The sequence below is a fragment of the Coregonus lavaretus genome, assembly GCF_964263955.1.
Source record: "Coregonus lavaretus genome assembly, contig: HAP1_SCAFFOLD_284, whole genome shotgun sequence".
In the NCBI taxonomy this organism is placed as follows: Eukaryota; Metazoa; Chordata; class Actinopteri; order Salmoniformes; family Salmonidae; genus Coregonus; species Coregonus lavaretus.
In genome coordinates this window covers 547,334-569,478 of record NW_028157808.1, presented here as the reverse complement: position 1 = coordinate 569,478, position 22,145 = coordinate 547,334, and the positions used below count along the sequence as shown (strand labels likewise).

The following is a 22,145-nucleotide window of genomic DNA, read 5'->3' as shown; positions in this document are numbered from 1 at the left end:
AGGCTTCAGACAGGGGATATATTTACACCAATGGATAGGTAGAGGCTTCAGACAGGGGATATATTTACACCAATGGATAGGTAGAGGCTTCAGACAGGGGATATATTTACACCAATGGATAGGTAGAGGCTTCAGACAGGGGATATATTTACACCAATGGATAGGTAGAGGCTTCAGACAGGGGATATATTTACACCAATGGATAGGTAGAGGTTTCAGACAGGGGATATATTTACACCAATGGATAGGTAGAGGCTTCAGACAGGGGATATATTTACACCAATGGATAGGTAGAGGTTTCAGACAGGGGATATATTTACACCAATGGATAGGTAGAGGCTTCAGCTTTCTCCTCAGATGCAGGCAGGTAGCTTAGTGGTTAAGAGCGTTGTGCCAGTAACCGAAAGGTCGCTGGTTCTAATCCCCGAGCCGACTAGGTAAAAAATCTGTCAATGTGCCCTTGAGCAAGGCACTTAACCCTAATTGCTCCTGTAAGTCGCTCTGGATAAGAGCGTCTGCTAAATGACTAAAATGTAAATGTACACACAATACCCCATAATGACAAAGTGAAAACATGTTTTTAGAAATGTTTGCACATTTATTGAAAATGAAATACATAAATATCTAATATACATAAGTATTCACACCCCTGAGTCAATACATGCTAGAGTCACCTTTGGCAGCGATTACAGCTGTGAGTCTTTCTGGGAAGTCTCTAAGAGCTTTACACACCTGGATTGTGCAACATTTGCCCATTTATTATTTTCAAAATTCTTCAAGCTCTGTCAAATTGGTTGTTGATCATTGCTAGACAACCATTTTCAGGTCTTGCCATAGATTTTCAAGTAGATTTAAGTCTAAAACTCGGCCACTCAGGAACATTCACTGTCTTCTTGGTAAGCAACTCCAGTGTAGATTTGGCCTTGAATTCATTTCCCAGTGTCTGTTGGAAAGCAGACTGAACCAGGTTTTCCTCTAGGCATTTGCCTGTGTTTACCTCCATTCCATTTATTTTTTATCCTGACAAACTCCCCAGTCCTTAACGATTACAAGCATACCCATAACATGATTCAGCCACCACTATGCTTGAAAATATGGAGAGTGGTCCTCAGTAATGTGTTGTGTTGGATTTGCCCCAAACATAACACTTTGTATTCAGGACAAAAAGTTAAATGCTTTGTCACATTTTTTGCAGTGTTACTTTAATGCCTTGTTGAAAACAGGATGAATCTGTTGGAATATGTTTGTTCTGTACAGGCTTCCTTCTTTTCACTCTGTAATTTAGGTTAGTATTGTGGAGTACCTACAATGTTGTTGATCCATCCTCTGTTTCCTCCTATCACAGCCATTAGACTCTGTAACTGTTTTAAAGTCACCATTGGCCTCATGATGAAATCCCTCAGTGGTTTCCTTCCTCTCCGGCAACTGAGTTAGGAAGAACGCCTATATCTATGTAGTGACTGGGTGTATTGATACACCATCCAAAGTGTAATTAATAACATCACCATGCTCAAAGGGATATTAAATGTCTGCATTTATTTAATTTTTTTACCCATCTACCAGTAGGTGCCCTTCTTTGTGAGGCATTGGAAAACCTCCCTGGTCTTTGGGGTTGAATCTGTGTTTGAAATTCAGTTCTCGACTGAGGGACCTTACAGATAATTGTGGGGGGTACAGAGATGAAGTAGTCGTTCAAAAATCATGTTAAACACTATTATTGCACACAGAGTGAGTCCATGCAACTTATGTGATTCTTACTCCTGAACTTATTTAACTTGCCATAACAAAGGGGTTGAATAGTTATTGACTCAAGACATTTCAGCTTTTCATTTGTAATTAATTTGTAAACATTTTGAAAAACATAATTCCACTTTGACATTATGGGATATTACATTTACATTTACATTTTAGTCATTTAGCAGACGTTCTTATCCAGAGCGACTTACAATTAGTGAGTGCATAAATGTTTCATACTGGCCCCCCGTTGGTGTAGGCCAGTGTAATCAACTTTAAATTCAGGCTGTAACACAACAGAATGTGGAAAAAGTCAAGGGGTGTGAATACTTTCTGAAGGCACTGTATATCACTCCTGTATGTGAACAATTATTCCTGTAAAATGAAAAATGACGTTGCACAAGCCCTGCGCTTTTAAAATGGCCGTGTTGCTATGGGGATTAGGGCATGTTTAGAGCAACACCATTAGGTTAAAGATCTGATTTAGGTCAAATCAAATCCCTATTTTTTGTGTTGATACTACAGGTATCTGGATTATTCCCTGGATCCAGCTAAGATCCGTAAGCAGGACAGCACCTCCACCATCGGCTACATCGCTGGGAACGTGGTGGGGACGCCCCTGGCCTGGGACTTCATCAGGGCTCGGTGGAACTACATCTATACAGAGTAAGTCTTCAGGGCTCGGTGGAACTACATCTATACAGAGTAAGTCTTCAGGGCTCGGTGGAACTACATCTATACAGAGTAAGTCTTCAGGGCTCGGTGGAACTACATCTATACAGAGTAAGTCTTCAGGGCTCGGTGGAACTACATCTATACAGAGTAAGTATTCAGGGCTCGGTGGAACTACATCTATACAGAGTAAGTCTTCAGGGCTCGGTGGAACTACATCTATACAGAGTAAGTCTTCAGGGCTCGGTGGAACTACATCTATACAGAGTAAGTCAACAGGGCTCGGTGGAACTACATCTATACAGAGTAAGTCTTCAGGGCTCGGTGGAACTACATCTATACAGAGTAAGTCTTCAGGGCTCGGTGGAACTACATCTATACAGAGTAAGTCTTCAGGGCTCGGTGGAACTACATCTATACAGAGTAAGTCTTCAGGGCTCGGTGGAACTACATCTATACAGAGTAAGTCTTCAGGGCTCGGTGGAACTACATCTATACAGAGTAAGTCTTCAGGGCTCGGTGGAACTACATCTATACAGAGTAAGTCTTCAGGGCTCGGTGGAACTACATCTATACAGAGTAAGTCTTCAGGGCTCGGTGGAACTACATCTATACAGAGTAAGTCTTCAGGGCTCGGTGGAACTACATCTATACAGAGTAAGTCTTCAGGGCTCGGTGGAACTACATCTATACAGAGTAAGTCTTCAGGGCTCGGTGGAACTACATCTATACAGAGTAAGTCTTCAGGGCTCGGTGGAACTACATCTATACAGAGTAAGTCTTCAGGGCTCGGTGGAACTACATCTATACAGAGTAAGTCTTCAGGGCTCGGTGGAACTACATCTATACAGAGTAAGTCTTCAGGGCTCGGTGGAACTACATCTATACAGAGTAAGTCTTCAGGGCTCGGTGGAACTACATCTATACAGAGTAAGTCTTCAGGGCTCGGTGGAACTACATCTATACAGAGTAAGTCTTCAGGGCTCGGTGGAACTACATCTATACAGAGTAAGTCTTCAGGGCTCGGTGAAACTACATCTATACAGAGTAAGTCTTCAGGGCTCGGTGGAACTACATCTACACAGAGTAAGTCTTCAGGGCTCGGTGGAACTACATCTACACAGAGTAAGTCATCAGGGCTCGGTGGAACTACATCTATACAGAGTAAGTCTTCAGGGCTCGGTGGAACTACATCTATACAGAGTAAGTCTTCAGGGCTCGGTGGAACTACATCTATACAGAGTAAGTCTTCAGGGCTCGGTGGAACTACATCTATACAGAGTAAGTCTTCAGGGCTCGGTGGAACTACATCTATACAGAGTAAGTCTTCAGGGCTCGGTGGAACTACATCTATACAGAGTAAGTCTTCAGGGCTCGGTGGAACTACATCTATACAGAGTAAGTCTTCAGGGCTCGGTGGAACTACATCTATACAGAGTAAGTCATCAGGGCTCGGTGGAACTACATCTATACAGAGTAAGTCTTCAGGGGTCGGTGGAACTACATCTATACAGAGTAAGTCTTCAGGGCTCGGTGGAACTACATCTATACAGAGTAAGTCATCAGGGCTCGGTGGAACTACATCTATACAGAGTAAGTCATCAGGGCTCGGTGGAACTACATCTATACAGAGTAAGTCTTCAGGGCTCGGTGGAACTACATCTACACAGAGTAAGTCTTCAGGGCTCGGTGGAACTACATCTATACAGAGTAAGTCTTCAGGGCTCGGTGGAACTACATCTATACAGAGTAAGTCTTCAGGGCTCGGTGGAACTAGAGTTGAAGTCGGAAGTTTACATACACTTAGGAGTCATTAAAAATCGTTTTTCAACCATTCCACAAATTTCTTGTTAACAAACTATAGTTTTGGCAAGTCAGTTAGGACATCTACTTTGTGAATGACACAAGTAAATAAGGATATATTGAAGCAACATCTCAAGACATCAGTCAGGAAGTTAAAGCTTGGTAGCAAATGGGTATTCCAAATGGACAATGACCCCAAGCATACTTCCAAAGTTGTGGCAAAATGGCTTAAGGACAACAAAGTCAAGGTATTGGAGTGGCCATCACAAAGCCCTGACCTCAATCCTGTAGAAAATTCATCCACACCTCTACAGTACATCTCTTAACTAGGTGGAAATACATATTTACAGTGTAAGTCATCGGGGTTATTTTGAACTACATATTTACAGTGTAAGTCATCAGGGTTATTTTGAACTACATATTTACAGTGTAAGTCATCAGGGTTATTTTGAACTACATATTTACAGTGTAAGTCATCAGGGTTATTTTGAACTACATATTTACAGTGTAAGTCATCAGGGTTATTTTGAACTACATATTTACAGTGTAAGTCATCAGGGTTATTTTGAACTACATATTTACAGTGTAAGTCATCAGGGTTATTTTGAACTACATATTTACAGTGTAAGTCTAGATGGGGCTATTGGACATCATGTAACTTCCCGTGAATATGTATCAGAGAAACTGATTTACGTTTCATTCACTAAGTAATGATAATAATAATGTATCTCTGTATCCCTCTCTATCTTGTAGATATGGTGGAGGATCCTTCTCATTTTCTAACCTCCTCAACGGTGTGACCAGGAGATTCTCTACTGAGTTTGAGCTGAAGCAGGTTGGTACTGTGGCCTTGAGCTGAAGCAGGGCTGCCCAACCCTGTTCCTGGAGCGCTAACCTCCTGCAAGTTTTCACCCCAACCCTGTTCCTGGAGCTCTAACCTCCTGCAAGTTTTCACCCTAACCCTGTTCCTGGAGCGCTAACCTCCTGCAAGTTTTCACCCTAACCCTGTTCCTGGAGCGCTAACCTCCTGCAAGTTTTCACCCTAACCCTGTTCCTGGAGTTCTAACCTCTTGCAAGTTTTCACCCTAACCCTGTTCCTGGAGCGCTAACCTCCTGCAAGTTTTCACCCTAACCCTGTTCCTGGAGCGCTAACCTCCTGCAAGTTTTCACCCTAACCCTGTTCCTGGAGCGCTAACCTCCTGCAAGTTTTCACCCTAACCCTGTTCCTGGAGCGCTAACCTCCTGCAAGTTTTCACCCTAACCCTGTTCCTGGAGCGCTAACCTCCTGCAAGTTTTCACCCCAACCCTGTTCCTGGAGCGCTAACCTCCTGCAAGTTTTCACCCTAACCCTGTTCCTGGAGCGCTAACCTCCTGCAAGTTTTCACCCTAACCCTGTTCCTGGAGCGCTAACCTCCTGCAAGTTTTCACCCTAACCCTGTTCCTGGAGCGCTAACCTCCTGCAAGTTTTCACCCTAACCCTGTTCCTGGAGCGCTAACCTCCTGCAAGTGTTCACCCTAACCCTGTTCCTGGAGCGCTAACCTCCTACAAGTTTTCACCCTAACCCTGTTCCTGGAGCGCTAACCTCCTGCAAGTTTTCACCCTAACCCTGTTACTGGAGCGCTAACCTCCTGCAAGTTTTCTCCCTAACCCTGTTCCTGGAGCGCTAACCTCCTGCAAGTTTTCACCCTAACCCTGTTCCTGGAGCGCTAACCTCCTGCAAGTTTTCACCCTAACCCTGTTCCTGGAGCGCTAACCTCCTGCAAGTTTTCACCCTAACCCTGTTCCTGGAGCGCTAACCTCCTGCAAGTTTTCACCCTAACCCTGTTCCTGGAGCGCTAACCTCCTGCAAGTTTTCACCCCAACCCTGTTCCTGGAGCTCTAACCTCCTGCAAATTTTCACCCCAACCCTGTTCCTGGAGCTCTAACCTCCTGCAAGTTTTCACCCCAACCCTGTTCCTGGAGCTCTAACCTCCTGCAAGTTTTCACCCCAACCCTGTTCCTGGAGCTCTAACCTCCTGCAAGTTTTCACCCCAACCCTGTTCCTGGAGCTCTAACCTCCTGCAAGTTTTCACCCCAACCCTGTTCCTGGAGCGCTAACCTCCTGCAAGTTTTCACCCTAACCCTGTTCCTGGAGCGCTAACCTCCTGCAAGTTTTCACCCTAACCCTGTTCCTGGAGCGCTAACCTCCTGCAAGTTTTCACCCTAACCCTGTTACTGGAGCGCTAACCTCCTGCAAGTTTTCTCCCTAACCCTGTTCCTGGAGCGCTAACCTCCTGCAAGTTTTCACCCCAACCCTGTTCCTGGAGCGCTAACCTCCTGCAAGTTTTCACCCTAACCCTGTTACTGGAGCGCTAACCTCCTGCAAGTTTTCACCCTAACCCTGTTACTGGAGCGCTAACCTCCTGCAAGTTTTCACCCCAACCCTGTTCCTGGAGCTCTAACCTCCTGCAAGTTTTCACCCCAACCCTGTTCCTGGAGCGCTACCAACCTGTAGATGTTCACTCCAATCCAAGTTGTAACTAACCTGATTCAGCTTATCAACCAGCTAATTATTAGAGCGAAAACCTACATGACGGTAGCTGTCCAGGAACAGGGTTGGAGTTAAAACCTACAGGACGGTAGCTGTCCAGGAACAGGGTTGGAGTTAAAACCTACATGACGGTAGCTGTCCAGGAACAGGGTTGGGGTGAAAACCTACAGGACGGTAGCTGTCCAGGAACAGGGTTGGAGTTAAAACCTACAGGAGGGTAGCTCTCCAGGAACAGGGTTGGAGTTAAAACCTACAGGAGGGTAGCTGTCCAGGAACAGGGTTGGGGTGAAAACCTACAGGACGGTAGCTGTCCAGGAACAGGGTTGTGCAGCCCTGGGCTGTTTCCTGTCTGTCCCACTGTGTAGAGGTCTGTTAATAGAGCTGGATGATAATGCTTGGTGTCAAGCCTCATTTATACCGTACCCAGCGCTACAACTACAATTAGCTACGTAGAATGACGATCCTGCGTAGCTGCGTACCAAAAATATACAGAGGTATGCAGCTCCGCAATCACAAACTCACCGCTAGAACGCAGGATCGTCATTTTGCTCAGCTTATACGTACGTAAGGTATAGATTAAGCTAGAGGTATGTATGTATGTATGGTTTCAGGGAAACAGAGCTTGTTTTCCTCTGTCTCAAATGAGTTAGAAAGTGCAACATTGTTGAGTCAGTATTCTGATTTCTACGATGTTTCTATAATTGTATGGATTTGTTTTTCAGCTGAAGCAGTTTAAAGAGGACAATGCCCATGTAGGGTTCGGCTCCGGGACGCTGGCTCTGGAGCAGGCTATTGAGAAGACTACGGCCAACATCAAATGGGTGGCAGAGAACCAGGAGCACGTTATGAACTGGTTCACCAATGAATCCACGTGAAACACCTTCCACTACAGCACAACGCTACCAGGCCAATGGTGTTACTGCTTATTTAACCATCAGGGAAATACAGTCGGTATAAAACAGACCAGAAACATGGGGCTGCGTTACAAATAGCACCCTATTCCCTATATAGTGTGCTACATAGGGCTCTGGTTAAAAGTAGTGCACTACGTAGGGAATAGGGTGCTATTTGGGACGCAGCTAAACTGTATAATGATGAATAGACCAAAATCATGTTGTTACTTGAATCATGATGTGTGGTTTATGTGCATCCATTTTGGATTGTCAGTTGTTCATGTTCTCATGTTCCTAAAATGTCTGCCAATATATGCTCCGTTAATATCTTGAGTTTTCAATCTACCTAGTACTTTCATCCTCTGTACCTTCAGTTGGTTATTGTAAATCTGACACAGTTTCCTTCTTTATAAAAGGATGCACTGGATTCCCATAAAAAATGACAATATCTCAGTAACTATGGGAAGAATATAAAATGACTCCTTTGATTAAAGTATCATTTTTTTTAGAACGTGTTGCAATTGCTTTTGTGACCGACCGGCTCAATTATGTAGCAAAATTTGAAATTGTGTTTTTTACATTGGATAAAAGTAGAGACTCAGAGCTAGAAAATGGTATATCATACACTACAGTTGAGGAACAATGGGAAAGTCATTCTGCTTTGAAAGTTGATAAACTTGTAACCTGACTTTTGAGAAAATGGCCTTGAATGTTTTGGTACACCTACTGGAGAGCTCTTCTTTGTCTACACCCATTCAGCATCGTTCACACCCTCTAAAGCCTTAGCCCCTCCCAAATCTTTAAGGATTCACATGTGAGGCCATGTTCTAAACAGTCAAAGATTTCAAGACTAAAGACTGGTTTATACTGCGTCTATCAACAGTTGTCGGGAGGGGGAGGGGCGGTTCCCCTTGCAGCCTATTAGACAAGCACCAGGTAGAGAGGGGGAGGGGCGGTTCCCCTTGCAGCCTATTAGACAAGCACCAGGTAGGGAGGGGGAGGGGCGTTTCCCCTTGCAGCCTATTAGACAAGCACCAGGTAGAGAGGGGGAGGGGCGGTTCCCCTTGCAGCCTATTAGACAAGCACCAGGTAGGGAGGGGGAGGGGCGGTTCCCCTTGCAGCCTATTAGACAAGCACCAGGTAGGGAGGGGGAGGGGCGGTTCCCCTTGCAGCCTATTAGACAAGCACCAGGTAGGGAGGGGGAGGGGCGGTTCCCCTTGCAGCCTATTAGACAAGCACCAGGTAGGGAGGGGGAGGGGCGGTTCCCCTTGCAGCCTATTAGACAAGCACCAGGTAGGGAGGGGGAGGGGCGGTTCCCCTTGCAGCCTATTAGACAAGCACCAGGTAGGGAGGGGGCGGGGCGGACCCCCTTGCAGCCTATTAGACAAGCACCAGGGTCTTCAACTGGAGGGACATTACTCAGAGAGTTCATCACTACCAGATTATATCTGACAGTCAACAGTTTTGTGTGATTTTATTTGGAGAGGAGACAGGAAAGTTAGGAGAGAGAGCAAGTCAGAAGGGCATGGGTCATACATGTGTCTGGTATACACTGACTGCTTGGTCGGGTTAGGGTTAGGGATCATCCTGTTGTCGCAGGACTTTTCCAGCAGAGCAGGAAATGTAAATAGTAGTGTATTCAAGGTTGAAAAAGGCATCTAAAGTTTGTGATTTCCACTTTAACATTTCTGACTTGATTTTCCCTTATGAAAAATATAGCAACCCCTACAAAAAAATTCAATTTATTATAATCCACATTACAATTCACATTTCCTGCTGCTGCAGTATTATTTTCCTGCTGTAGCACACTGGCTCAAATTATGATACGACATCTGTACAGTATGAACAGCTCAAACACACTGCACCCTGGGAAAGATCTGGACACTTTATACAGGGAAAGATCTCAACACTTTATACAGGGAAAGATCTCAACACTTTATACAGGGCAAGATCTCAACACTTTATACAGGGAAAGATCTCAACACTTTATACAGGGAAAGATCTGGACACTTTATACAGGGAAAGATCTCAACACTTTATACAGGGAAAGACCTCAACACTTTATACAGGGAAAGATCTGGACACTTTATACAGGGAAAGATCTCAACACTTTATACAGGGAAAGATCTGAACACTTTATACAGGGAAAGATCTCACAACACTTTATACAGGGAAAGATCTCACAACACTTTATACAGGGAAAGATCTCCCAACACTAAGACCTCAACACTTCATACAAGGAAAGATCTCCCAACACTTTATAAACGGAAAGATTTCAACACTTTATACAGGGAAAGACCTCAACACTTTATACAGGAAAGATCTCTCAACACTTTATACAGGGAAAGATCTCCCAACACTTTATACAGGGAAAGATCTCCCAACACTTTATACGGGGAAAGATCTCCCAACACTTTATATAGGGAAAGATCTCCCAACACTTTATACAGGGACAGATCTCAACACTTTATATATGGAAAGATCTCACAACACTTTATACAGGGACAGATCTCAACACTTTATACAGGGACACATCTCACAACACTTTATACAGGGAAAGATCTCCCAACACTTTATTCAGGGACAGATCTCACAACACTGTATACAGGGACAGATCTCAACACTTTATACATGGAAAGATCTCACAACACTTTATACAGGGACAGATCTCACAACACTTTATACAGGGAAAGATCTCCCAACACTTTATACAGGGAAAGATCTCACAACACTTTATACAGGGACAGATCTCACAACACTTTATACAGGGAAAGATCTCCCAACACTAAGACCTCAACACTTCATATAAGGAAAGATCTCCCAACACTTTATAAATGGAAAGATTTCAACACTTTATACAGGGAAAGACCTCAACACTTTATACAGGGAAAGATCTCTCAACACTTTATACAGGGAAAGATCTCCCAACACTTTATACAGGGAAAGATCTCCCAACACTTTATACAGGGAAAGATCTCCCAACACTTTATATAGGGAAAGATCTCCCAACACTTTATACAGGGAAAGATCTCCCAACACTTTATACAGGGATAGATCTCCCAACACTTTATATATGGAAAGATCTCCCAACACTTTATACAGGGACAGATCTCACAACACTTTATACGGGGAAATATCTCAACACTTTATACAGGGACACATCTCACAAGACTTTATACAGGGAAAGATCTCCCACTTTACAGGGACAGATCTCCCAACACTTTATACAGGGACAGATCTCAACACTTTATATATGGAAAGATCTCACAACACTTTATACAGGGACAGATCTCCCAACACTTTATACAGGGAAAGATCTCAACACTTTATACAGGGACACATCTCACAACACTTTATACAGGGAAAGATCTCCCAACACTTTATACAGGGAAAGATCTCCCAACACTTTATACAGGGACAGATCTCCCAACACTTTATACAGGGACAGATCTCACAACACTTTATACAGGGACAGATCTCACAACACTTTATACAGGGACAGATCTCAACACTTTATACATGGAAAGATCTCACAACACTTTATACAGGGAAAGACCTCAACACTTTATACAGGGACACATCTCACAACACTTTATACAGGGACAGATCTCAACACTTTATACAGGGACACATCTCACAACACTTTATACAGGGAAAGATCTCCCAACACTTTATAAAGGGAAAGATCTCACAACACTTTATACAGGGACAGATCTCACAACACTTTATACAGGGAAATATCTCCCAACACTAAGACCTCAACACTTCATATAAGGAAAGATCTCCCAACACTTTATAAACGGAAAGATTTCAACACTTTATACAGGGAAAGACCTCAACACTTTATACAGGGAAAGATCTCTCAACACTTTATACAGGGAAAGATCTCCCAACACTTTATACAGGGAAAGATCTCCCAACACTTTATACAGGGAAAGATCTCCCAACACTTTATATAGGGAAAGATCTCCCAACACTTTATACAGGGAAAGATCTCCCAACACTTTATACAGGGATAGATCTCCCAACACTTTATATATGGAAAGATCTCCCAACACTTTATACAGGGACAGATCTCACAACACTTTATACAGGGACAGATCTCACAACACTTTATACAGGGAAATATCTCAACACTTTATACAGGGACACATCTCACAAGACTTTATACAGGGAAAGATCTCCCACTTTACAGGGACATATCTCCCAACACTTTATACAGGGACAGATCTCAACACTTTATGTATGGAAAGATCTCACAACACTTTATACAGGGACAGATCTCCCAACACTTTATACAGGGAAAGATCTCAACACTTTATACAGGGACACATCTCACAACACTTTATACAGGGAAAGATCTCCCAACAGTTTATACAGGGAAAGATCTCCCAACACTTTATACAGGGACAGATCTCACAACACTTTATACAGGGACAGATCTCACAACACTTTATACAGGGACAGATCTCAACACTTTATACATGGAAAGATCTCACAACACTTTATACAGGGAAAGACCTCAACACTTTATACAGGGACACATCTCACAACACTTTATACAGGGACAGATCTCAACACTTTATACAGGGACACATCTCACAACACTTTATACAGGGAAAGATCTCCCAACACGTTATAAAGGGAAAGATCTCACAACACTTTATACAGGGACAGATCTCACAACACTTTATACAGTGAAAGATCTCCCAACACTAAGACCTCAACACTTCATATAAGGAAAGATCTCTCAACACTTTATAAACGGAAAGATTTCAACACTTTATACAGGGAAAGACCTCAACACTTTATACAGGGAAAGATCTCTCAACACTTTATACAGGGAAAGATCTCCCAACACTTTATACAGGGAAAGATCTCACAACACTTTATACAGGGAAAGATCTCCCAACACTTTATACAGGGAAAGATCTCACAACACTTTATACAGGGACAGATCTCACAACACTTTATACAGGGAAAGATCTCCCAACACTAAGACCTCAACACTTCATATAAGGAAAGATCTCTCAACACTTTATAAACGGAAAGATTTCAACACTTTATACAGGGAAAGACCTCAACACTTTATAGAGGGAAAGATCTCTCAACACTTTATACAGGGAAAGATCTCCCAACACTTTATACAGGGAAAGATCTCACAACACTTTATACAGGGAAAGATCTCCCAACACTTTATACAGGTAAAGATCTCACAACACTTTATACAGGGACAGATCTCACAACACTTTATACAGGGAAAGATCTCCCAACACTAAGACCTCAACACTTCATATAAGGAAAGATCTCTCAACACTTTATAAACGGAAAGATTTCAACACTTTATACAGGGTAAGACCTCAACACTTTATACAGGGAAAGATCTCTCAACACTTTATACAGGGAAAGATCTCCCAACACTTTATACAGGGAAAGATCTCCCAACACTTTATACAGGGAAAGATCTCCCAACACTTTATATAGGGAAAGATCTCCCAACACTTTATACAGGGACACATCTCACAACACTTTATACAGGGAAAGATCTCCCAACACTTTATACAGGGAAAGATCTCACAACACTTTATACAGGGACAGATCTCACAACACTTTATACAGGGACAGATCTCAACACTTTATACATGGAAAGATCTCACAACACTTTATACAGGGAAAGACCTCAACACTTTATACAGGGACACATCTCACAACACTTTATACAGGGACAGATCTCAACACTTTATACAGGGACACATCTCACAACACTTTATACAGGGAAAGATCTCAACACTTTATACAGGGACAGATCTCCCAACACTTTATACAGGGACAGATCTCACAACACTTTATACAGGGACAGATCTCATAACACTTTATACAGGGAAAGACCTCAACACTTTATACAGGGAAAGATCTCTACACTTTATACAGGGACAGATCTCAACACTTTATACAGGGAAAGATCTCCCAACACTTTATACAGGGACAGATCTCACAACACTTTATACAGGGACAGATCTCACAACACTTTATACAGGGAAAGATCTCAACACTTTATACATGGACAGATCTCACAACACTTTATACAGGGAAAGATCTCCCAACACTAGGACCTCCTGTGACGACCCTCCCACCCTGTGACGCCCCTCCCACCCTGTGACGCCCCTCCCACTCTGTGACGCCCCTCCCACCCGGTGACGCCCCTCCCACTATGTGACGCCCCTCCCACCCTGTGACGCCCCTCCCACTCTGTCTGCCGTATTCTGCCTCTTTGCTCTTGTTTCCTTATTAGGATGCCGGTGGGCGGAGTTGGGAGGGTCGTCAGCTACATGGGAAACACCTGGGCCCGGGTGTGTCCCAGGATAAATGGACCTCTTCCCCATTCATTGAGGAGACTCTCTCCAGGCAGACACCTTAGTGATTGTTGTTGTGGTAATTTTGTTGGTTGCGTTGGCACCTTTCAACACCTTGCATTATTACATTTATGCAAAACACTCACTTACACTACTGATTACTCACACCATTGTTCATTGTACTTAGTTGACTTTAGTTAATAAATTATATATTTTGGTATTCCTTGTCTCCACGTTGTCTCCCTTTTGTTACGAACTTTGAGCCGGTTCGTGACACTCCCAACACTTTATACAGGGAAAGTTCTCTCAACACTTTATAAATGGTGTCACGCATACTCAGGGAGTCAGGAAGCAGGTGCAGAAGGAGAGTTTAATAACAATGATGCAAGGCAAATATACAAAACAGGGGATGCGTACTGAACATGAAAACAAACCAATACTGCCTGAAGACTGAGGCTACTGAGGGCTAAATAAAGGGAAGGTCATCAAGGTGATGGTGGAGAGCAGTTGTGTGTAATGATGGGGAGCAGGTGTGTGTAATGGTGGAGAACAGGTGTGTGTAATGGTGGAGACCAGGTGTGCATAATGATGGAGAGCAGGTGTGTGTAATGGTGGAGAACAGGTGTGTGTAATGATGGAGACCAGGTGTGCGTAATGATGGAGAACAGGTGTGCGTAATGATGGAGAGCAGGTGTGTGTATTGATGAAGTCCAGGTGTGTGTAATGATGGGGGACCAGGTGTGTGTGTAATGGTGGAGAACAGGTGTGTGTAATGATGGAGAACAGGTGTGTGTAATGATGGAGAACAGGTGTGCGTAATGATGGAGACCAGGTGTGTGTAATGATGAAGTCCAGGTGTGTGTAATATGATGGGGGACCAGGTGTGTGTGTAATGGTGGAGAACAGGTGTGTGTAATGATGGAGAACAGGTGTGTGTAATGATGGAGACCAGGTGTGTGTAATGATGGGGACCAGGTGTGCGTAATGATGGGGACCAGGTGTGCGTAATGATGGGGACCAGGTGTGCGTAATGATGGGGACCAGGTGTGCGTAATGATGAAGTCCAGGTGTGTGTAATGATGGGGGACCAGGTGTGTGTAATGATGGAGAACAGGTGTGTGTAATGATGGGGACCAGGTGTGCGTAATGATGGGGACCAGGTGTGCGAAATAATGGTTGCCAGGCCCGGTGGTTAGTAGACCGGTGACATCGAGCGCTGGAGAGAGGGAGCGGGAGTAGGCGTGATACGGAAAGATCTCCCAACACTAAGACCTCCCAACACTTTATACAGGAAAATATTTCCCAACACTAAGACCTCCCAACACTTTATACAGGGAAAAACCTCCCAACACTTTATACAGGGAAAGATCTCAACACTTTATACAGGGAACGATATCCCAACACGTTATACAGGAAAGATCTCAACACGTTATACAGGGAAAGACCTCAACACTTTATACAGGGAAAGATCTCCCAACACATTATACAGGGAACAATCAACACTTTATACAGGGAACGATATCAACACTTTATACAGGGAAAGACCTCGCAACACTTTATACAGGGAAAGATCACAACACTTTATACAGGGACAGATCTCAACACTTTATACAGGGAAATATCACAACACTTTATACAGGGACAGATCTCAACACTTTATACTTGGAAAGACCTCAACACTTTATACAGGGAAAGACCTCAACACTTTATACAGGGAAAGATATCCCAACACATTATACAGGGAAAGACCTCAACACGTTATACAGGGAAAGACCTCAACACGTTATACAGGGAAAGATCTCCCAACACATTATACAGGGAACAATAAACACTTTATACAGGGAAAGACCTCGCAACACTTTATACAGGGAAAGATCACAACACTTTATACAGGGAAAGATCTCAACACTTTATACTTGGAAAGATCTCAGCACTTTATACAGGGAAAGATCTCAACACTTTATACAGGGAAAGACCTCAACACTTTATACAGGGAAAGATCTCCCAACACTTTATACAGGGAAAGACCTCAACGCTTTATACAGGGAAAGACCTCAACACTTTATACAGGGAAAGATCTCAACAATTTAAACAGGGAAAGTTCTCAGCACTTTATACAGGGAAAGATCTCAACACTTTATACAGGGAAAGATCTCCCAACACTTTATACAGGGAATGACCTCAACACTTTAAACAGGGAAAGTTCTCAGCACTTTATACAGGGAAAGATCTCAACACTTTATACAGGGAAAGACCTCAACACTTTATACAGGGAAAGACCTCAACACTTTATACAGGGAAAGATCTCCCAACACTTTATACAGGGAAAGACCTCAACACTTTATACAGGGAAAGACCTCAACACTTTATACAGGGAAAGATCTCAACACTTTATACAGGAAAAGACCTCAACACTTTATACAAGGAAAGACCTCAACACTTTATACAGGGAAAGATTTCAACACTTTATACAGAGAAAGATTTCAACAATTTATACAGGGAAAGATCTCAACACTTTATACAGGGAAAGATCTCAACACTTTATACAGGGAAATATCTCAACACTTTAAACAGGGAAAGTTCTCAGCACTTTATACAGGGAAAGATCTCAACACTTTATACAGGGAAAGACCTCAACACTTTATACAGGGAAAGACCTCAGCACTTTATACAGGGAAAGATCTCCCAACACTTTATACAGGGAAAGACCTCAACACTTTATACAGGGAAAGACCTCAACACTTTATACAGGGAAAGATCTCAACACTTTATACAGGGAAAGACCTCAACACTTTATACAGGGAAAGACCTCAACACTTTATACAGGGAAAGATTTCAACACTTTATACAGGGAAAGATTTCAACACTTTATACAGGGAAAGATCTCAACACTTTAAACAGGGAAAGTTCTCAGCACTTTATACAGGGAAAGATCTCAACACTTTATACAGGGAAAGACCTCAACACTTTGTACAGGGAAAGATCTCCCAACACTTTATACAGGGAAATACCTCAACACTTTGTACAGGGAAAGATCTCCCAACACTTTATACAGGGAAAGACCTCAAAACTTTATACAGGGAAAGATCTCAACACTTTATACAGGGAAAGACCTCAACACTTTATAAAGGGAAAGATCTTCCGTCCAGAAACAGGAAGCAAGAATCAAGTCCAACAGCTAGTGTGTTGATAACAACTCTGTTATCAACACATCTTCATGACTACTGATTAGAACTCTCAGGTTGTCCTGGGCTGGCTGATCAACTATTAACCGAGCTGATTAGAACTCTCTGGTTGTCCTGGGCTGGCTGATCAACTATTAACCCAGCTGATTAGAAGTCTCTGGCGTAGCATGGGAGTTCCTCAGAGGGCATAAATAAGAAACAGATTCCCCTCTGGGTCTCTCTCTGTCTTTCTTTCTGTCTGTCTGTCTGTCTGTCTGTCTGTCTGTCTATCTGTTTGTCAGTCATTACACTACCCTCAGATAGACAGATCTCAGTCTGTTACTATCCCTACAGACAGTACTTTCTGTCCCTACTCTACATCCCTACAGACATGGGGAAAGGGTTCTTCATCAGCAAGACATTGGGGATAGTTGGTGTGATCGTGGGGACTGGAGTGGTGGCCGCCATCATCGCCCTGTCAGTGGTCTATAGCCAGGAGAAGGCCAAGAACCAGGAGGCAGTGAAGCCAACAGATGGAGGAGGTGGAGTGCCCCCCACTACCCCCTCCACTCCTAAAGACCCCTGGGACCACTACAGACTGCCTGACTCCCTGTCTCCCGTCTCCTACAACATCACCCTCTGGCCTCGACTGGTTGTCAATGCCTCTACTGGCCTCTACGTCTTCACAGGACAGTCAGCTGTGGTGTTCCAGTGTAAGAAGGACACAGATCTGATCCTCATCCACTCTAACAAGCTGAACCTGACTCTGCTCAATGGCCACCATGCCAGACTGACTGGCCTGGATGGATCTACTGCTCCCACCATAAAGAAAAGCTGGCTGCAGGTTCCTACTCAGTTCCTAGTGATCCAGCTGGATAGTAATCTGATGGTGGGGAAACAGTATGAGCTGTACACTGATTTTATAGGAGAACTGGCTGATGACCTGGGAGGCTTCTACAGGAGTGAATATACAGAGGAGGGGAGTCCCCCAGTGAGAAAGTAAGGAAAACATAAATTAATAAAAGTGTCACCTGTGCCGTACACTGTTGTTCATCTGAAGTGCATTTACTGATTGGAATGATTGAAAATTACGCTTTGGTTTGTTAAACCTATTCTATAAAATGTGTCTGAAATCAAATAACAAATTTGACAGATCAATGTAATTTATTAATTAAATGACGCTTTCAACACCTCATGCACATCCACATTGAATAGTGGCAGGGCAGTGGAGAGGTGGGGTAGTGTAGTGGTGGGGCAGTGTAGTGGTGGGGTAGTGTAGTGGTGGAGTAGTGGAGTGGTGGGGTAGTGGGGTAGTGTAGTGGTGGGGCAGTGTAGTGGTGGGGTAGTGTAGTGGTGGGGTAGTGTAGTGGTGGGGTAGTGTAGTGGTGGAGTAGTGGGGAGGTGGAGTGGTGGGGTAGTGGGGTAGTGTAGTGGTGGGGCAGTGTAGTGGTGGGGTAGTGTAGTAGTGGGGTGGTGGGGTAGTGTAGTGGTGGGGCAGTGTAGTGGTGTAGTAGTGGGGTGGTGGGGTAGTGTAGTGGTGGGGTAGTGGGGTGGTGGGGTAGTGGGGTAGTGTAGAGGTGGGGTAGTGTGTTGGTGGGGTAGTGGAGTGGTGGGGTAGTGTAGTAGTGGGGTGGTGGGGTAGTGTAGTGGTGGGGTAGTGGGGTGGTGGGGTAGTGGGGTGGTGGGGTAGTGTAGTGGTGGGGTTGTGGAGTGGTGAGGTAGTGTGTTGGTGGGGTAGTGGAGTGGCGGGGTAGTGGAGTGGTGGGGTAGTGGGGTGGTGGGGTGGTGTGGTAGTGGGGTGGTGGGGTAGTGGAGTGGTGGGGTAGTGTAGAGGTGGGGTAGTGGAGTGGTGGGGTAGTGGAGTGGTGGGGTAGTGTGTTGGTGGGGTAGTGGAGTGGTGGGGTAGTGGAGTGGTGGGGTAGTGTAGAGGTGGGGTAGTGTAGTGGTGGGGTAGTGGAGTGGTGGGGTAGTGTAGTGGAGTGGTCGGGTAGTGTAGTGGTGGGGTAGTGGGGTGGTGGGGTAGTGGGGTGGTGGGGTAGTGTAGTGGTGGGGTAGTGGAGTGGTGGGGTAGTGTGTTGGTGGGGTAGTGGAGTGGTGGGGTAGTGTGTTGGTGGGGTAGTGGAGTGGTGGGGTAGTGGAGTGGTGGGGTAGTGTGTTGGTGGGGTAGTGGAGTGGTGGGGTAGTGTGTTGGTGGGGTAGTGGAGTGGTGGGGTAGTGGAGTGGTGGGGTAGTGTGTTGGTGGGGTAGTGGAGTGGTGGGGTAGTGTGTTGGTGGGGTAGTGGATTGGTGGGGTAGTGTGTTGGTGGGTTAGTGGAGTGGTGGGGTAGTGGGGTGGTGGGGTAGTGGAGTGGTGGGGTAGTGTGTTGGTGGGGTAGTGGAGAGGTGGGGTAGTGGGATGGTGGGGTAGTGGATTGGTGGGGTAGTGGGGTGGTGGGGTAGTGGAGTGGTGGGGTAGTGTAGTGGTGGGGTAGTGGAGTGGTGGGGTAGTGGGGTGGCGGGGTAGTGGGGTGGTGGGGTAGTGGAGTGGTGGGGTAGTGGGGTGGTGGGGTAGTGGAGTGTGGGGTAGTGGAGTGGTGGGGTAGTGGAGTGGTGGGGTAGTGGGGTGGTGGGGTAGTGTAGAGGTGGGGTAGTGTAGTGGCGGGGTAGTGTAGAGGTGGGGTAGTGGGGTGGTGGGGTAGTGTAGTGGTGGGGTAGTGTAGAGGTGGGGTAGTGGGGTGGTGGGGTAGTGGGGTGGTGGGGTAGTGTAGTGGTGGGGTAGTGTAGAGGTGGGGTAGTGTAGTGGTGGGGTAGTGTAGAGGTGGGGTAGTGGAGAGGTGGAGTGGTGGAGTGGTGGGGTAGTGTAGTGGTGGGGTAGTGTAGTGGTGGGGTAGTGGGGTAGTGGGGTAGTGTAGTGGTGGGGTAGTGTAGTGGTGGGGTAGTGTAGTGGTGGGGTAGTGGGGTAGTGGAGTGGCGGGGTAGTGTAGTGGTGGGGTAGTGTAGAGGTGGGGTAGTGGGGTGGTGGGGTAGTGGGGTGGTGGGGTAGTGTGGTGGTGGGGTAGTGGAGTGGTGGGGTAGTGTAGTGGTGGGGTGGTGGGGTAGTGGGGTGGTGGGGTAGTGTAGTGGTGGGGTAGTGGAGTGGTGGGGTAGTGGAGTGGTGGGGTAGTGTAGTGGTGGGGTAGTGTAGTGGCGGGGTAGTGTAGTGGTGGGGTAGTGGGGTGGTGGGGTAGTGTAGTGGTGGGGTAGTGTAGTGGTGGGGTAGTGTAGAGGTGGGGTAGTGTAGTGGTGGGGTAGTGTAGAGGTGGGGTAGTGGGGTGGTGGAGTGGTGGAGTGGTGGGGTAGTGTAGTGGTGGGGTAGTGGAGTGGCGGGGTAGTGTAGTGGTGGGGTAGTGTAGTGGTGGTGTAGTGTAGAGGTGGGGTAGTGTAGAGGTGGGGTAGTGTAGTGGTGAGGTAGTGGGGTGGTGGGGTAGTGTAGAGGTGGGGTAGTGTAGTGGTGGGGTAGTGGGGTGGTGGGGTAGTGTTGTGGTGGGGTAGTGGGGTGGTAGGGTAGTGTAGTGGTGGGGTAGTGGGGTGGTGGGGTAGTGGAGTGGTGGGGTAGTGGGGTTGTGGGGTAGTGTAGTGGTGGGGTAGTGTAGTGGTGGGGTAGTGGAGTGGTGGGGTAGTGTAGAGGTGGGGTAGTGTAGTGGTGGGGTAGTGGGGTGGTGGGGTAGTGTAGAGTTGGGGTAGTGTAGTGGTGGCGTAGTGGGGTAGTGGAGTGGTGGGGTAGTGTAGTGGCGGGGTAGTGTAGTGGTGGGGTAGTGGAGTGGTGGGGTAGTGGGGTGGTGGGGTAGTGGAGTGGTGGGGTAGTGTAGTGGTGGGGTGGTGGGGTAGTGTAGTGGTGGGGTAGTGTAGTGGTGGGGTAGTGGGGTGGTGGGGTAGTGTAGAGGTGGGGTAGTGTAGTGGTGGGGTAGTGGGGTAGTGGAGTGGTGGAGTGGTGGAGTGGTGGGGTAGTGTAGTGGTGGGGTAGTGTAGTGGCGGGGTAGTGTAGTGGTGGGGTAGTGGAGTGGTGGGGTAGTGGGGTGGTGGGGTAGTGGAGTGGTGGGGTAGTGGGGTGGTGGGGTAGTGGGGTAGTGGGGTAGTGTAGTGGTGGGGTAGTGGGGTGGTGGGGTAGTGGGGTGGTGGGGTAGTGTAGTGGTGGGGTAGTGGAGTGGTGGGGTAGTGTAGTGGTGGGGTAGTGTAGTGGTGGGGTAGTGGGGTAGTGGAGTGGTGGGGTAGTGGAGTGGTGGAGTGGTGGAGTGGTGGGGTAGTGGGGTGGCGGTGTAGTGTAGTGGTGGGGTAGTGTAGTGGTGGGGTAGTGGGGTGGTGGGGTAGTGGGGTGGTGGGGTAGTGTAGTGGTGGGGTAGTGGAGTGGTGGGGTAGTGGAGTGGTGGGGTAGTGGAGTGGTGGGGTAGTGGAGTGGCGGGGTAGTGTGGTGGTGGAGTAGTGTAGTGGTGGGGTAGTGGAGTGGTGGGGTAGTGGAGTGGTGGGGTAGTGGGGTGGTGGGGTAGTGTAGTGGTGGGGTAGTGTAGTGGTGGGGTAGTGTAGTGGTGGGGTGGTGGGGTAGTGGAGTGGTGGGGTAGTGTAGTGGTGGGGTAGTGTAGTGGTGGGGTAGTGGAGTGGTGGGGTAGTGGGGTAGTGGGGTAGTGGGGTGGTGGTGTAGTGGAGTGGTGGGGTAGTGGGGTGGTGGGGTAGTGGAGTGGTGGGGTAGTGTAGTGGTGGGGTGGTTGGGTAGTGGGGTGGTGGGGTAGTGGAGTGGCGGGGTAGTGTAGTGGTGGGGTAGTGGAGAGGTGGGGTAGTGTAGTGGTGGGGTAGTGGAGTGGTGGGGTAGTGGGGTGGTGGGGTAGTGTAGTGGTGGGGTAGTGTAGAGGTGGGGTAGTGTAGTGGTGGGGTAGTGGAGTGGTGGGGTAGTGTAGTGGTGGGGTGGTGGGGTAGTGTAGAGGTGGGGTGGTGGGGTAGTGGGGTGGTGGGGTAGTGTAGAGATGGGGTAGTGTAGTGGTGGGG

At 46.3% G+C, this 22,145-nt stretch overlaps 2 protein-coding genes across 2 annotated transcripts in view; both read left to right on the top strand.

The window, feature by feature from the left end:
* Positions 1-8,140, top strand: part of LOC311124909 (aminopeptidase N-like) — a 28,774-nt gene extending 20,634 nt beyond the window's left edge. The window contains exons 12-14 of the mRNA XM_084199006.1: positions 2,260-2,400; positions 4,963-5,044; positions 7,463-8,140. Of these exons, the coding sequence (XP_084055132.1) occupies positions 2,260-2,400; positions 4,963-5,044; positions 7,463-7,615 (376 nt within the window). The 3' untranslated portion in view covers positions 7,616-8,140. The remainder of the gene's footprint in view (positions 1-2,259; positions 2,401-4,962; positions 5,045-7,462) is intronic.
* Positions 8,141-17,541: 9,401 nt separating this feature from the next.
* LOC311124905 (aminopeptidase N-like) overlaps positions 17,542-22,145 on the top strand; it is a gene marked incomplete at its 5' end in the record, with an annotated part of 75,983 nt that continues 71,379 nt past the window's right edge. Inside the window, one exon of the mRNA XM_084199002.1 lies at positions 17,542-18,149. Within this exon, the coding sequence (XP_084055128.1) occupies positions 17,542-18,149 (608 nt within the window). The remainder of the gene's footprint in view (positions 18,150-22,145) is intronic.